At 65.1% G+C, this 14,689-nt stretch overlaps 3 protein-coding genes across 4 annotated transcripts; 1 reads left to right on the top strand and 2 right to left on the bottom strand.

Moving 5' to 3' along the window:
• Nucleotides 1–420: 420 nt before the first annotated feature.
• NCR3 (natural cytotoxicity triggering receptor 3) lies at nucleotides 421–2,887 on the top strand. The gene is made up of 5 exons (XM_074565693.1): nucleotides 421–776; nucleotides 1,316–1,669; nucleotides 2,193–2,213; nucleotides 2,317–2,409; nucleotides 2,735–2,887. Exons 1-5 carry the CDS (start codon nucleotides 452–454, stop codon nucleotides 2,875–2,877), a joined length of 936 nt encoding a protein of 311 aa, XP_074421794.1. The 5' UTR covers nucleotides 421–451; the 3' UTR covers nucleotides 2,878–2,887.
• A 743-nt stretch (nucleotides 2,888–3,630) lies between these two features.
• SHD (Src homology 2 domain containing transforming protein D) lies at nucleotides 3,631–6,925 on the bottom strand. Its single transcript, XM_074565690.1, has 6 exons — nucleotides 6,707–6,925; nucleotides 5,924–6,014; nucleotides 5,590–5,802; nucleotides 4,947–5,085; nucleotides 4,038–4,157; nucleotides 3,631–3,817 (listed from the first exon to the last, which is right to left on the bottom strand). Exons 1-6 carry the CDS (start codon nucleotides 6,923–6,925, stop codon nucleotides 3,631–3,633), a joined length of 969 nt encoding a protein of 322 aa, XP_074421791.1.
• Nucleotides 6,926–8,263: 1,338 nt separating this feature from the next.
• YJU2 (YJU2 splicing factor homolog) lies at nucleotides 8,264–14,326 on the bottom strand. 2 transcript variants are annotated; one of them, XR_012584472.1, is made up of 9 exons: nucleotides 14,237–14,326; nucleotides 13,590–13,690; nucleotides 13,150–13,294; nucleotides 12,665–12,799; nucleotides 12,127–12,308; nucleotides 11,482–11,602; nucleotides 10,336–10,501; nucleotides 8,856–9,210; nucleotides 8,264–8,805 (listed from the first exon to the last, which is right to left on the bottom strand). XR_012584472.1 is itself a non-coding variant. In XM_074565692.1 (8 exons), exons 1-8 carry the CDS (start codon nucleotides 14,258–14,260, stop codon nucleotides 9,125–9,127), a joined length of 960 nt encoding a protein of 319 aa, XP_074421793.1. In that variant the 5' UTR covers nucleotides 14,261–14,326; the 3' UTR covers nucleotides 8,264–9,124. The 2 variants fall into 2 exon arrangements, 1 of the variants encoding a protein (XP_074421793.1); XM_074565692.1 differs by having other exon boundaries at nucleotides 8,264–9,210.
• Between the last annotated feature and the right edge of the window lie 363 nt (nucleotides 14,327–14,689).

The raw sequence follows: 14,689 nt of genomic DNA, 5'->3' as shown, positions 1-14,689 counted from the left end.
GGGGGTTGTCTCTACAGCTGCCTCCGTTCAGTCCCAGGTCCCCTGAGGACATCCGTACTCCGCCAGTGCAGGATCTCTAGGAAAGCCCGGCGCCCCCAGGCTCACGGGGTGATGGAAGCAGCTCCCAGAGAGTGTGGGAATGAGCCAGGGTTTTCCCTCCCGGTGCCTTCGCCGTGGCAGCCATCCCCAGACAGTTGGGATTTTTCACACCCAGCAAAAAAGAAGGTGCGCCACCCAGGGAGGGGGGGGACAGGGGGGACAGGGGTGCTGATGGGGGGGCACTGCCATGCTCGGGGTGGGAGGAGGGTGTCTTCCCAGTACAGGGCCCCCCACCCTCCCGGCAAGGCCATGATGGGCCCCCTGCTCTGCTCTGGGGTCAGGATGTGTCCCACCACACAGGGGCGGTTCCGGGGGGGTCCACAGGTTGCATGTCCCTGGATGTGGGGCCAGGATGGAGTCATCCCCTTGGCTGAGGTGGGGGCCCAAGGTGGTGCCATCCCCTGCCCTCGCTCTGGATGGTGTCCACCACCCTTGTCCCCATCCTGGTCCCTGTTCCAGTCCCCTTCCCCCTCCCCTGGGCTGCGGAGCGCGGTGGCAGGAAGCCGTGGCGTCACAGTGGGTCAACCTGGGTGACGAGAGACCAGGACGCTGTGGGGACAGCGGCGCTTCGGGGACCGGGACAGGGACCCCCATGGTGGGACACGGCCCCTCGGAGCAGGGTGGCTGGGCTGGCCCTGGGATGTGGGGGCTCGGGGTCATCATCCCCCTCCTTGGTGGTGAGTGGGGGGACAGGGCTGGCTTGGGGGGACAGAGGTGACAGCGGCTGGGCTGTGGGGTTGGGGACAGGCCCTATGGGGGACGCGGGGCTCATGCTGGTCCCTGCGCGATGGCCACAGCTGCTGGGGATGTCTGTCCAGAGCGGGGACCGGAGAGGGGCTGGGGACAAAGGGAGGGACAGACATGGGGACAGGATGGGGCTGGGTGGGTGGACAGAGGTGGGTGACATGGCTGTGGCGGGGGGACAGGATGGAGGCATTGGGGACGGGTGGGGGGACAATGGGGAGGGGGACAGGATGGGGTCAGGTAGCGTGTGTGGGGACAGGATGGGACAGAGGCGGGGAGGACAAGATGGGGACAGAGATAATGGGGACAGGAAGGGGACAGAAGGATGTGCAGAGCAGCGCGTGGCCGCAGTGAGGGGGGACGTGCAGGGACCAAGCCTGGCTCCTGGTACCCTCAGCCCCATGGGTGGCCTTGGGGACAGCTGGGGTGGCGGGTGACACCCCCCCAGTGACCCCACTGCCATTCCCGGCAGCATGCGCCCTGCAGGTGAGCCAGGATCCGGGGGAGGTGCGGGTGATGGTGGGTGACGAGGTGGCCCTGGGGTGCCGGGTGGTGGTGGCCGAGCCCTGGGACCTGCTGCGGCTCGAGTGGGTGAAGGACGGGGGGCACGGGGCGCTGTGTGCCACCCGCCTGCACCCCACTGCCCTCGCCTCCCCCGCCCCCTGCGCCCCCCGCCTCCACCTGGCCTGGCACCCCCCCCGGGCCACCCTCAGCCTCCGCCAGGCACAGGGGGATGACGCCGGGCGCTACCTCTGCCGGGTCACCCTTGAGATCCCCCACCACGGCACGGCCACCGGCAACGGCACCCTGCTCAGTGTCAGCACAGGTACCCCGCGGGGGCCTTGCTCTGCTCCTCCTCCCTGGGGGCCTGAGTGGGGTCTCTGGGAGGTGGCATCACCACGGGGGTTGATGGAGTCTGGGAGATTGCATCATGCAGGGGTTGATGGAGTCCATGGGAGGTGGCATCACCACGGGGGTTGATAGGGTCCCTCCAAGGTGGCATCACTGTGGGGTTTGATGGGGTTCCTGGGATGTGGCAACACCGTGGGGGTTGGTGTGGTCCCTGGGAGGTGGCATCACCATGGGGGTTGATGGGACCCGTGGGAGGTGACATCACTGTGGGGGCTGATGGGGTCCATGGGAGGTGGCATCACCACAGGGGTTTATGGGGTCCCTGTGTGGTGGCATCACGCAGGGGTTGATGGGGTCCCTGGGAGGTGGCATCACCGTGGGGGTTGATGGGGACCGTGGAGGGAGGTGCCTGCTGGGATTGGGCCACAGTGCAGGAGGGATGGGGACAGGGATGGGGACGGGGACACCCCTGACTGCTTTCCCTTCACTGGCACCAGCAGATGGAGGACATCAGGCGGGTAAGTGTGTCCCTGCTGTCCCCGCTGTCCCCTCCACCCCGGTGCCCATGTGCCTGGGTGCCAGCGGTGGCGAGGGGGTGGCCCCAGCTGGGTGTGCTTGCAGGGCTGGTGTGGGGGCTGGCGGGGGCCCTGGGGGGCACAGCCCTCCTCCTGGGGCTGGCCGTCCTCGGCCACTGGCGCTGCCGCAGGAGCTCAGGTAACCCCGTCCCCCAATGCCCCGTCCCCACTTGTCCCCGTGCCCACCCTGCCCCACGCCCAAGCACCCCCACACCCCTCTCCTCCCCCCAAATGCCCACCTACCCTCGTACCCTGCCCTGTGCCCGTAACCCCCCTCCCCGCCCCCCACCTGCTCATGGGGGCTCACCCCAGACACCCCCGGGGCTGGGGGCACCCAATATCTCCCCCCGGGTGACCCACAGAGGGTCCCCCAGCGGTGCCAGCCACCGCACCGTGTCTCGGGGGACAGGGCTGGCCATGGCCGGCCCTGCGCCCCCCCCACAAGACCCACTGCCCCCCCCCAGACGCTGTCATCTACATGAACGTGCTGCCCCGCTCGGCGCGGGACCCCAAGAAGCTGCTGCCACCCCCCACGGTGATGGAGAACAGCACATACCAGGGGGAGCTGCAGCGGGCACGGGGCCCCCCCACTGCCCCCCGGCCCTGAGAAGCGCCGTACCCCACCGTGCCACCGAATCCCGGCCGGGGGGGACACACATCCTCCCCCCCCATCTCTGCTTTTCTGCAGGAAAAGCCCCCAAAAAGCTGTTTTGCGGCATCCTGCCACCTCGCTCGCTTGCTGTCTTCCGTGCGTCGCCTGCAGCCCCCACCCCCACGCCATCCGGTGTCCCCCCCCCAGCACCCAGCCTGGCCACCAGCCCCCCCCCGGGCCAGAGAAGCCGCCCTGTGGTCCCATGGCCTCATTTCGTGCCGGCACCCAGCACGCAAGGGCTGCGCCAACCACGCAGGAAGCACCCGCTCCCCCCGGCACGGACCCCCCCAGGGGGGGTGCCAGCGCCATCGTCCTGCCCCCGCCGTGTGGGCGGGCTGGCGTGCAGGTGACCCCCAGCAGTGTCACCCCCACACTTTGTCCCCAAGGCCGGGCCCTGCGGCGGGTGGGGGACGCACCCAGACACCCCCCTCATCTCCGGGCTCTTTGGAGGGGGGGGGCGGGAGCAGGCACCAGGGCAGGACCCCACCCGGTGGGAGCAGGCCGGGACCGGTGGCAGGGCCACCCTGCCTTCCCCTGGAGGTACCATAGAGTTCAGCCCCAAGAGGGACCAGAGCGTCGCCATGCCTGGTGCCGCAGAGCACGCAGCGGGCAGGGGCTGCACGTCGCCTTTTAATGAGGGGGGGGGGAGGGCTTCGCTGCGGGACCAGGTTGGGGGGCACAGCTGGGGGGTCCCCACCGGCGCTGGGCTCACAGGGGCTGTGCAGCCACAGGGTAGAGCAGGGAGAGGTGGCGGGCGCCCCGGACGGGCAGCGCCCGCGCCGTGTAGTGCCGCACGGCCTCGGGCACCGAGGGGAAGGCGGCTCCGGCGCGGCCAAGCACGAAATGCTGCTCCCGCGTCCGCGTGAGCTTCACGTGCACGAAGCCGTGGCTGCTCCTGCGGGCCGGAAGGGGAAACTGAGGCACGGCCGGGCCACCCTCACCACATGCATGTGCACATCAACATGGATCACGGGGGGAACATGCAAACACACACCAGCGCATGGACGCAAGCACCGTGCCCGCAGCCCCCCTGCCCAGGCACCCTCCCGTGGACCCCCCCCATGCCTGGGTTGTCCCCAGGGCCGTCCCCACGCTCCCCCCGGCCCCGCGCTCACCGGAGCGAGAGCGAGTAGTCGTCAGGGCTGGTCTCGCAGTCCCGCACCAGGAAGCTGCCCTCGCGGCACAGCGCCAGCAGCGTCTCGGCGCCCGCCCGCCCGATGGGGCCGTGGTACCACCTGCACGGTGCATTGCGTCACCCTGGCACGTGGCACCCCAGCACCTGGCAAGTGGCACCCCACCACACAGCACTGGGGCCCCAGGGCCCATATGCGCTGTGGGGCACCCTCCATGCCATGGGGCACCATCCTCACCCACTTGGACCCCTCAGCAATGGGGACACCCTTGGTGGCACAAGGACCCATCCACCCCACAGGGTGTCTGTGCCATGGGGCACCTTCTACGTCACAGAGACCATCTATGGCATGGGTCATCCATCCAGGCCAAAGGGAACATCCGCGCCATAAGGATCTTCTAGGCCGTGGGGACCCAGCCATGCCATGGGGCACCCAACCACACCAAAGGGACCAACCACACCATGGGGCACCCTCCACCTCCATGGGGACCCAGCCATGCCATGGGCACCCTCCACCCCATGAGGACCCTCTATGCCATGGGCACCAATCCATGCCACGGGGCACCCAACCATGCCAAAGGGACACATCCATGCCATTGGGCACCCTCCACTCCATGGGGACCCAATCATGCCATGGGGCACCCAACCACGTCAAAGGGACCAACCACACCATTGGGCACCCACCACCTCATGGGGACCCAGCCATGCCATGGGCACCCTCCACCCTATGCGGACCCTCTATGCCATGGGCACCCAACCATGCCATGGGACACGCTCCACACCATGGGGACCCATCTGTGGGGGACCCTCCACCCCAGAGGGCTGCCTCCATGCCACGATGTGTGACCAGGATGTTGATGCCACCCCACAGAGTGACACCCCCCAGACTCACGCCTGCTTCTCCAGGGGCAGCGAGGTGTCCACGTGCCTGGGGCTGGGGGGACAGCCCGGCCTGGCACCCGCAGGGGGCCGGGGGGGCTGCGGCAGCTGCCGGGACAGGCTGGGGGAACGCTCGGGGCTCTCAAACTGCACTGCAGGGGCAAAGGGAGGGGGGTGTCACCCCACTGCGGGGTCCCAGCACCCGTGTCTGCTGCTGGGGGGCACCCAGGGACCGGACCACCAGTTCTCAGAGCCAGAGCACAAAGGGATGTCCCAGATGTCCCCACCACGGTTCCTCCTTGCTGTGGTGTCCCATTGCACCCCTGAGGTGGGACCCATGGGCGCTGGGGGATGTGGGGCTGGGGAATTCCAGGATGGTACCCATGGGTGCTGGGGGATGCTGGGGGACCCCAGGGTGGCGCCCACGGGTGCTGGGGGATGGTGGGGCTGGTAGGGGACAGGAGTGGTACCCATGGGTGCTGGGGGATGCTGGGGTCATGGGAGGAAGGGGTGGCACGCAGGGGTGCCAGGGGATGCTGAGGAGTGTCACCCACGGGTGCTGGGGGATGTGGAGCCTGGGGACCCCAGGGTGGTACCCACGGGGGCTGGGGCTGGGGGACACCGGGGTGGCACCCAGCGCCCCGGGATGCTGTCACCTGCGAACGCCCGCGAGATGTGATCCTTCTTCCACTCCCAGGGCTGGTCGTACTCGTCGGCCGGGCGCTCGTCGTCGCGGGGCAGGCGGCTCTCCCGGGCGGGGGGCACCCCCGGGCCCTCCCCGGCCGTCTCCCACTCCTCGTAGGGGGTGTCGTAGAGTTGGGGTCCCCTCCGCGGCCTCGCCCGCCGTCCCTCGCCCTGCCGCGGGCACCCTGGGAACAGGCAGGGCTGGGAGAGGCAGCGGGGCAGGACGGGTGGGACGCACCCCGGCCACGGGACCCCCCCCGGGGCTGGGTGTTGGGGGCGGGAGGGGGTGCCCAGGGTGTCACCCACCTGTGGCCTCGCCGGGCTCCTCGCAGCCCCCCTCGGGCGCTGGGTCCTGCTCCCCCTCGAAGGGCTCCGAGTACTCGCTCTCGCCGGGGCCCTGCGGGTGGGTGTCCCGGGTGGGACGGGATCCCCACTGCCCCCCCACCCCCCACCCCGAGGTCCCCAGTCCCTGGGTCCCCTCCCCAGGCCCCCGCAGCCTCCCCCAGGTCGCTGATATGGATGTCCCCAGCCCTTTCCCCGCTCCCTCCCACCCGGTCCCTTTGTCCCCCGACCCCTTTCCCCTTCCCCCTCTCCCAGTGACTCCGCCACCCCCAGCCCCCCCCAGTTCCCTCTCCTAGTGACCCCGGGGCCTCCCCCGGGTGCCCCGCTGCCCCCCCGGCCCCTTGGCTCTCCCCGGTTCCCCGTCCCCGGTCCCCTGCGGTACCCCCGGTCCTTGTCCCCAGCCCCTCTCTGTCCCCACCCCCAGTTCCCACATTCCGCCCCCCCCATCCCCTCTGTGCCCCCCGGTCCTCGCACCCCGACTCCCCCCCCCCCCCCCCCCCGCTCTCCCCGGGTGCCCCACTCGCACCTCTCCGGTCCCCCCCGTGCCCCCGGGTCCTGCTCCCCGGTCCTCCCGGTGCCCCCCCCGTCCTCCCGCTGTCCCCCGGTTCCTCTCCCCAGCCTCCCCCCACCCCGGTTTTCCCACCGCACCCCCCGGTCCCTTCGCCGCCCCCCGCCCCGGTCCCCGAGCTTCTGTCCGGGTCCTGCCCCGCTGCCCCCCCGGTGTCCCCCGGTGTCCCCCGCTCCTACCTGCTCCAGCCGGCCCGGCCCCGCGCCCCCCACCCGCACCAGCCGGTGCCGAGGGGAGGCAGCGGGGCCGCGGAGGGCAGCGCCGGGGGGAGCGGCGGGGGGGGCCCCGCTGCCGGTGCCGGTGGGGCGGCGCTCGCCGCCGCTGTAGTCGGGCTGGGGCGGGCGGGGGGGAGAGCGCCGGGCCCCCCGGCCCAGGTACTCCCGGAGCCACTTGGCCATGGCGGGGCCGCCCGGCACCGGCACCGCGGGCGCGCCGGGACCCCCCCGCCGCCGCCGCCGCCGGGAGCCGCTTTGTGTCGCCGCCGCGCGCGGCGCGGACCGGAGACCCTGAGCCCCCCCCCCCAAGCCCCCCCCCCCAGCGCCCGCCTCGCCGCGGGGGGGGGGTAACCGGCACGGGGCGGGGGGGGGGGGGGGCGAGACCCGCCGGGGGGCGGGGGGGACACCGACACCCCGCGGGGGACAACAAGGGGGACACGGCGGGAGCCGCAGGAGGGGAGGGCTGACCCCCCCCCCGTCCCCGTCCCCGCCATCACGGGGGTCGCAGTGCCCCCCAGGTGACACCGGGATGGCCCCCCCCGTGTGACAATGTGTGTGTGTGTGTGTGGGGGGCACCAGGACCCCCGGACGCAGGCGGGTGTCACACCGGCTGTAGGACCTCTTCCCCCCCCCCGGCCACTCTGGGGTCCCGGGGCTGCCCCTGGGGGGGGTCGGGGCACAGGGAAAGGGCTGGGGGGGAGCCGAGCGCGGGAGCTTCAGGGGGTGGGGGGAACATGGACCCCCCCCCAGCTGCAGGAGCACCCCCCCCCCCCTCCAGGGAGCTCATCGCGAGGGGGGCCCTGCCTCCCCCTGTGCCCCGGGGTTTGGGGGAGCCTCAGGGACCACACCTGGGGGGGCAGGAGGGCCGGGGACCCCCCAGCCGTCCCCTGATTTGGCGCCTTTTATTGTCTCTTCCCAGAACAAAGGTCCCTCCCGGGATCCTGGCCCGGTGCTGGGGGGCTACATGGAGCTGGGGGGAGAGGCACAGGACACATCTGGGGGGGACAGTGTGGCCAGGGCCCCCCCCCAGCTTTGCCAGCCCCACAGAGTGGATCCCCATAAACCCCCAACACAAACCCCGGGGCTGAGCCCAATATCCAGCATTAATATTTGAAGAGGCTAATTACAGCGCACGTGCGAGGAATGCTAATTGGGATGGGGACGGGCGGGGGGAGCTCCTTTTTCTCCCCAGCTCTCAGAAATTCCCCCCCGAGCCCCCGGCCCTGCAGCCCCACGCCAGAGAGCCATTTGTGAGACTCTGAGAGCGGGTTAATTAGCGAGAAGCTGCTTGCCAATTAGAGGTGGGTGCCCGCGTAAGGAGGAAGGGAAGAGACGTAGGCGAGGAGAGCCCCGGAGCGAGCCCCGCCATCGGGCAGGTGGTCCCCCCCAGGGTGGGTGATGGGTGCCGGGACCCATAGCATGGGGGTGGGGGTCCCTGGGGATGTCCCCTGCCAGCCCCACACGGGCAGGACCTGCTGCCCGTGGACAAATTACTGTTCTGGAAGATAAAGAGGCAACGGGTTCTGACACAACCAATTTATTACCGGGTGGCGGCTGCTGGGGAGCCGAGCAAACCCAATCGCTCTCCGAACGGCGGGGAGGGGTCTGTCACCAAGCTGCTGGGGTGCAGGAGGACTTGGGCAGGGGAAGGAGGGTGGTGGCAGCCTGGCCAGGACAGCCCGGTCCCTGCAGCGTGGGGCTCGATGAGCCCCCTGCGTCCACGCTGCAGAATGTGTCACCTCCGGCAGCAAAACAACGGGGGATTCGGGATCTGAGCCCCACAGAGGGGTCAGGAGACACCCAGGGCCAGTAAGGTGGTGGTGGTGGGTCCTCCCATGGCTAAAAAGGGGTGCTGAGCTCCTGCCTTCCCCCTGCAGGGACACAGTGAGCAGGGAAGGGAGGCCCCCAGGTCCCTTTATTGCCGTGGGAGGGCCGGTGGGTGACGTACCCAGGGGGTGAGGGTGGTGGGCACCACCAGAACGGAGAAACTACACAGTCCCGGCCACCCCCGTCGCTTCCGTACACGTTACAGGTGCAGGGCTGGGACACACCGTCCTCTGGGGCTGGCTGGAAGCTGGGTTTGGAGACAGCCAGCCTGGGACAGTGTTGGGGCTCTCCACTGGCTGCGATACCCTCCCTTGGGCTCAGTCTGCGGGTGGTGGTAGCCAGCAAGGGCCGCCGCAGCCTTCTCCCCGTCAGAGGATGGATGCACACCGCGGGTCAGGCAGGTGAAGACGCTGCGACTCCAGATGGCCTGGAAACCCCGCTGGGCCTGAGGGCTGCGATGCCAGCTCCGTGCCGGGGCTCTGGAGAGCAGCTGCTGGCAGCTGGGAGGGGGGACAGCCCGCCATCCCTGCTCTGGGCTGGCTCGGTCACCACTCATCAGTCACTCGCGCTGTCCTCGCTGTCCGAATACGCCCCCAACAAGCCGAGAGAGGACGTGGTGCCCGTTGCTGTGGGAAACGAGCCTGGAAGCCGAGCAAGAGAGCAGACACCATCAGGTAGGGCCCTCCCCGATGCTGGCAAAACCCCGCCGGCTCAGCGCAACCAGCCGCGCGGAAAGACAAGCCTGCCTTGCCGCGCCAGACAAGGCAGCTGGAGCCAGAGAGCGAGCGGTGCCTCGTCCCCCCCAGTCTGAATCCCAAGGAGTATAGCAAGGTTAAATGGGACGGACGAGGAGACCCCGCGCCCCCTCGGCTGGAACCTCCTGCTCCCACCTTGCGGCAATGGAAAGAAGCAGCGAGGTTGGCCCAAGGTCTGCAAAACCCCCTTCTCCCTCCCCAACCCCCTGGGAGATTTCAGCCACTGGAAGGGAAGAGAGGAGCCACAGATTTTCGGCTTTGACCACGTGAACTGCCAGCTGCAAGCGGGAGGCAACGCCATGGGCAGAGGAGCTCCGAGTCCTTGAAAGATGATGGGCAGCTCCTCCAGCATAATTTGGCTGAACAGACCCTGCCAGCAGCCAGGAGCAGGTGGCTGGGGAAAAGCGTATCAAAAACGGGGCAACTACAAGAGCTGTCGTTCCCCAGGGACCCCCTGAGGGCAGAGGGACTTACTAAGCCAAAGGCTTAGGATCAATCAGCCCAGAACCAATCAATTCATCAGCTCCCTCCCCAAATCCATGGGTCCCCTGGCTTCCTGGGGCAGTGAAGGATGAGGTAGTAGAAAGCCTTTCTGCTTGTTTTCACCACTTCTTTAAAGGTCCCGAATTCCTAACAGTTCGGCAGGTTTTACAGTCAGGCTCCAAACCAAAGCAATTTTCTTGCTTTTACATTCCTATCTCATTGTTGTGACGGTTCCCAGCATCGTATCTTCGCACTGAGACACTGTTTTAAAGCTTCTGGCCCTGACAGTCTGTCTCCAAGGCCTTTGCTGACCACCAAAGGCCAGGAAGGAACCTCTCCTCCACCAGATCTCCTGGAAACAGGAACAACCCCCTGTTCTTACACCATCACGGCCCCATCTATCCCACAGCAAGGACTTGACCTGAGAGCATTCAGGCTCTGAAGACACCACTAAAGGCCACCAGGGTGCTGCCAGAACCCGCCCTGATGGCCCGGCTCAGGCCACCCCATCCCCACGTGGGCTGTTACCGGTGTTGGCCGCGGTGCCTTGGTTCTCTGTGCCATTAGCCAGGGCAGGGCCCGGCTTCTGCTTCTTCACTGTGACCAGCCCGGCCAGCTGGGACTTGGTGTTCAATTTGCCCACACTCCGCTCCCAGCTCTCCGTCTTCAGCTTCTTACTCTGGGGCTGAGGGTCCTGCAGAGTAGAGAAGGGGCGTTAGGGTGCTCTGGCCTTGGAGGGGAGGCAGAGGGACAGGGGAGAAGGAGGAGTTGTAAAACCAGCAGCACAAAGCACACGAGATGTGAGGATGGCCGCTTGGAGCAGCCAAGGTGGGTATTCTGCCCCCACAGCGACTGGCACAAGCTAGACAAACAACAGGGATACGGATCTAAATGGATGCAAAACAGCCCTTGGACACAAACGTCCCACTGCCTGTGACAGTTAAATCCACCCTTGCAGAGCCACAGGCTGGCTCGGGGACGCCGAGGAGCCAGATGCATGCCACAGGGCTGCACAACCCCTGCCAGCCAGGACTGTGTGCCTGCAGGTGGTCCAGCCACTGAATCAAACTCCCCCAGGCACGGGGATTAGTGCCGGGCCAGGGAACATTGCTCAGATTAACCCCAGCCCGGCTTAGAGACACGGCAGCTTTGATTCATCCAACCGGACAGAGGTCCCCGCAGACAGGGATCGACATCGGAAAGCAGCAGTGCAGGGGCCTGTCTGTGGGGATAATCCCTCCCCTGCAAGCCGGGCACTGAAAGCCCTTTTGTTCCGTGCTTCTCCAACACGGACAAAACAAAACCAAAGGAGAGGCTGTCCCAGGCAGTCGTTTCATTGCTGTAATTTTCAGAGTGCTGAAATCGTGCCTGAAGTATGACTAAGGCATAGGCGAGCCCGTTCCTTTCAAGCTGAAAGGGAAGCCACGTCCCGAGCAAGGACAGTGGCAGCTCCCTCCTGGCCTTTGTCAGCAGACACGGTCTAAAATCACCAACTGATCCCTGTCTCCTTTCAGCCCAGTGCACAGGGACACAGGCTTTGTAAGCTGCTCATGCGTGACAGGCATTAGGGCTCCAGGGCTGCACAGAGCAGGGACAAAACAGCGCAGCCCAGGACAGTAGATTTGGGCTGGGGGAAGAGGTGCGGTGGGTGGAAGAGCCTCTGCCCCCACTCACCTCCTGCAAGATGTCTGTAGGTTTCATTTTGGCCACAGGCTTTGTGTTTGATTTTTCAGGCTCTTCGTCGGAGTCCGAGTCTACCAGCAGCCGCCGGTTCTGGGCCTGCTCCAGCATGGCTCTGCAAGGAGAGAGGCCGCGCACGGAGGGTTAAAGCTGGCTCTGTTCCACCGCCGCGCTGAGCGGTGCCGGCTGTGCACCATGCCTGTGGGGAGCTGGAATTCAGCAACAGCGCAATGGGATCCACCTTCTCAGGTGCTTTTTGAGAAGTCATGTCCAAGCACTGCCCAAAGGTTGAGAAATGCAGCCTCAGCCAGGTGCAGAAACTCTCTCTCCACACAAGGACACTTCCCAGGGGTAGTGAGGCCCCTGCAGCAGCAGCCCGGGTCTCCCCATCAGACGGCCAGTGATACCAAAACCCCTCCACCTCCCTAAACACTTTGCCATGATAAACTGTCCCCAATCTCCTCACAGCCCACTCAGGACCAGGTCCCACCCACACAACTCCTGTGAACTCAGGGTACTCAGGCAGGGCCCTCTCTTAAGCTCCCTTGGGGTGCTGAGGGAAGGGTGAGACCCAGCCCTGCCAGGCCAGGGCCAGCGTGGCCGATTTCACACTCCCATGAATGTTTCCAGCCCACTCACTTCATCTCTTGCTCATCCTCCTCTTGCTCCTTGCGCTTCTGCTCCTCCTCATACTCTTTGTACTGCTTCAGCATGGCCTCAAAGTCCACATTTGCCTGGCGCTGGTTGAGTTCCTTCAGCTCCTGCAGGTTCTCCAGAACTTCCATCTCCAGCTTGGAGTCCTTGGTTCGGTTCTCCAAGACCTGTGTGACCAGAGGGAAGCCAGGCTAAAGTGAGGTAGCAGAGCCTACTAGCAATCTCCAACAACCCCTCCCCACCCAGTATGGGGCAGGAAGCACTAAGAGGATCATCATCATCCTCATTTTTGTGTCTTAATAGGACAGGAAAAACGGGGGCAACATGCAGCCTGTCACAAGTTTCAGCACAATGGGAAACCTCCTGAGGGCAGAGAGTTGGCTTGTGCCTGTCCAGAGCACAGCAATACCTCAGGAGCCTGGAGAACTAAACCAACGGCTACAAAATCACCTCCTTTGCTGGGAAAAGCCAGCCAGGACAGAAGAGAGGTTTGCCTCCCGCAGAGAAACGCACGTTGTCATACCTTCATGGGATTGTTGAGCTCTTCCTCTTCCCTCTCCTTCTGCATTCTTTTCTCCTCTTCCTCCAAGAGTTTCTCAGCTTGGAAATTGCGAGTGGCGCCATGCTCCATGGTGTAGTCTGTGTTCTCAGGATCTGTCTAAGGAAGAAACAAGACAGCAAAATCAGCTGGGGCAATTCTACTCCAGCCATCCTGTGGCCACTTCCAGAGCTGCATGAAAACAGTTCCTGAGTTCATTCACATCACAGAGTAGACAATCCCCCACGGCCTTCTGTTCTGCTCCAGCTGATGTGCTGCAGCCCACCCACAGGCGAGACACTTCAGAACTATGAACAGCAATGAAAAGGGAAGGCACACCAAAAAGCAGATGGTCAGACTACATGTTTGCTGGGACACCTCTTTCCCATCGGGCCAGCACCCAGACTCATCCACAGACTGCACTGCCTCCCCAGAAAGCGAGCGTGCAGAAAATACAGAACATATTTCACCTTGAAAGTGATCTCTGCCAGACAACGTGTGCACTTGATGTAGAAGCGGAAGATGGGAAGTCCCAGGTACACCTCATTCTGAACAGTCTCCTTACGGGCGTTGAACTTCTTCCCCTTATAGATGTATTCACCACACGTCTTGCATCTAGAAAAGGAGAAAGAAAAGTCCATAACACATCAGAAAAAGAGAATAAACAGACGAAGAAAAGTCCAAGTGATCCTCAGGCCATGTCAGCCCAGGTTCTGAGCAATGGTTATTTTCTCCTTTGGAAATGCAGTACCCCAAAATCACCCACAGCATCTCTTCCCTCTCCCTCACCCCTTTTCTTCTGGTCTGTGTCACCTCTAACGGCTGCTGCAGCATACGGAGGTGAAACAATTCCTACGCAAACTCCTCTTTTCCACAGCTGCTTCCTTCTGACTGGCACAGCCCCTCTTACCGCATGTTGAAGGGGGCCATGAGCCGCACCACATACTGTCGGTCCTTAGGGAGTTTGAGCTTTGGGATCTTAGCAGGATCAAAGTCCGGCGGGTAGTATTTCTACAGAGACAGAGCAGAGACGTGCGAGTGTTGGGCGCAGTCACCCAGAGCAGTGTGAACCGTGGCGGGCAGGCTCCCGGCTGCCATATCAGCCTCAGGGATCAGCTCCGCACAGCAGGAGCCAGCATGTCCCTACCAAACAGGCATGCTCAAGTGCCAAACACCCCGTCCACGACCCCCCACCAGAGCCAAGTGTCAGTCTGTCTGTCCGTCTGCCCATCCTTGGCCCCAAGCCCCCCAACCCTTGCATGATTTTAGGGCCTAACCCTCTTGGCCCCTGTCAGCCCCCTCCAAGCGCTGCCAGGAGCCCCAGCCTGGGGATCCCACCCCAACCGCCCCCCTCCCAGCCCCAGAGTCCCCTCAGGGACCCCCCTCCGCCTCAGAACCCCCCCAGCCGCCCAGGGAACACCTGGCACCCCCAGTCTGGGGACCAATCTCAGCGATGAGGGAAGCCTCCCCGGGACCAGCCCGATCTGGGGACACCCAGAGCGATCACAGATCCCCGCCTCAGCACCCCGCAGCCGGGGAATCCCCCCCCCAACTCACGTTCAACACCTTCCGCTCCGACATGGCTGCGACCTCCCTCAACTGCCAGTGCCAGCCAGCAACCGTCCCCCGCACCGCTCCCCACTTCCGGCAGGTAGCCCCTCCTGCCTCTGTTTCTCATTGGTCCAACGGGCCCCGACCCTGCGGGTGCTCGTTTATTATTGGCTGTTTTAGCCATCTGTCAGTGGGCTGTGCCCGCTGATGTGAGTCCGCCGGTGCGCCGCGGCCGCAGAAGAGGTTCCGGGGGGGGAGGAAGCAGCCGGAGAGCGCCCGGCTCTGCTCCCAAAGGGAATTGATTCGTATTTCTTGCTTAAAACTGAGGATTCGGAGTCCTTAACTTACGGTTTATTGTTTTGAGTTTGTAGCTGAGGGTTTCTTACTCAGGGGTTCTAGTTTATTACTGTATTTTATACAAAAATGAACCGCAAAGAAATAACCCACTGTGGGGCTCCC

Source organism: Larus michahellis, chromosome 23 (genome assembly GCF_964199755.1).
Source record: "Larus michahellis chromosome 23, bLarMic1.1, whole genome shotgun sequence".
In the NCBI taxonomy this organism is placed as follows: domain Eukaryota; kingdom Metazoa; phylum Chordata; class Aves; order Charadriiformes; family Laridae; genus Larus; species Larus michahellis.
The sequence above is the reverse complement of the archived record's forward strand: the minus strand, read 5'-3'. Positions and strand labels throughout refer to the sequence as shown.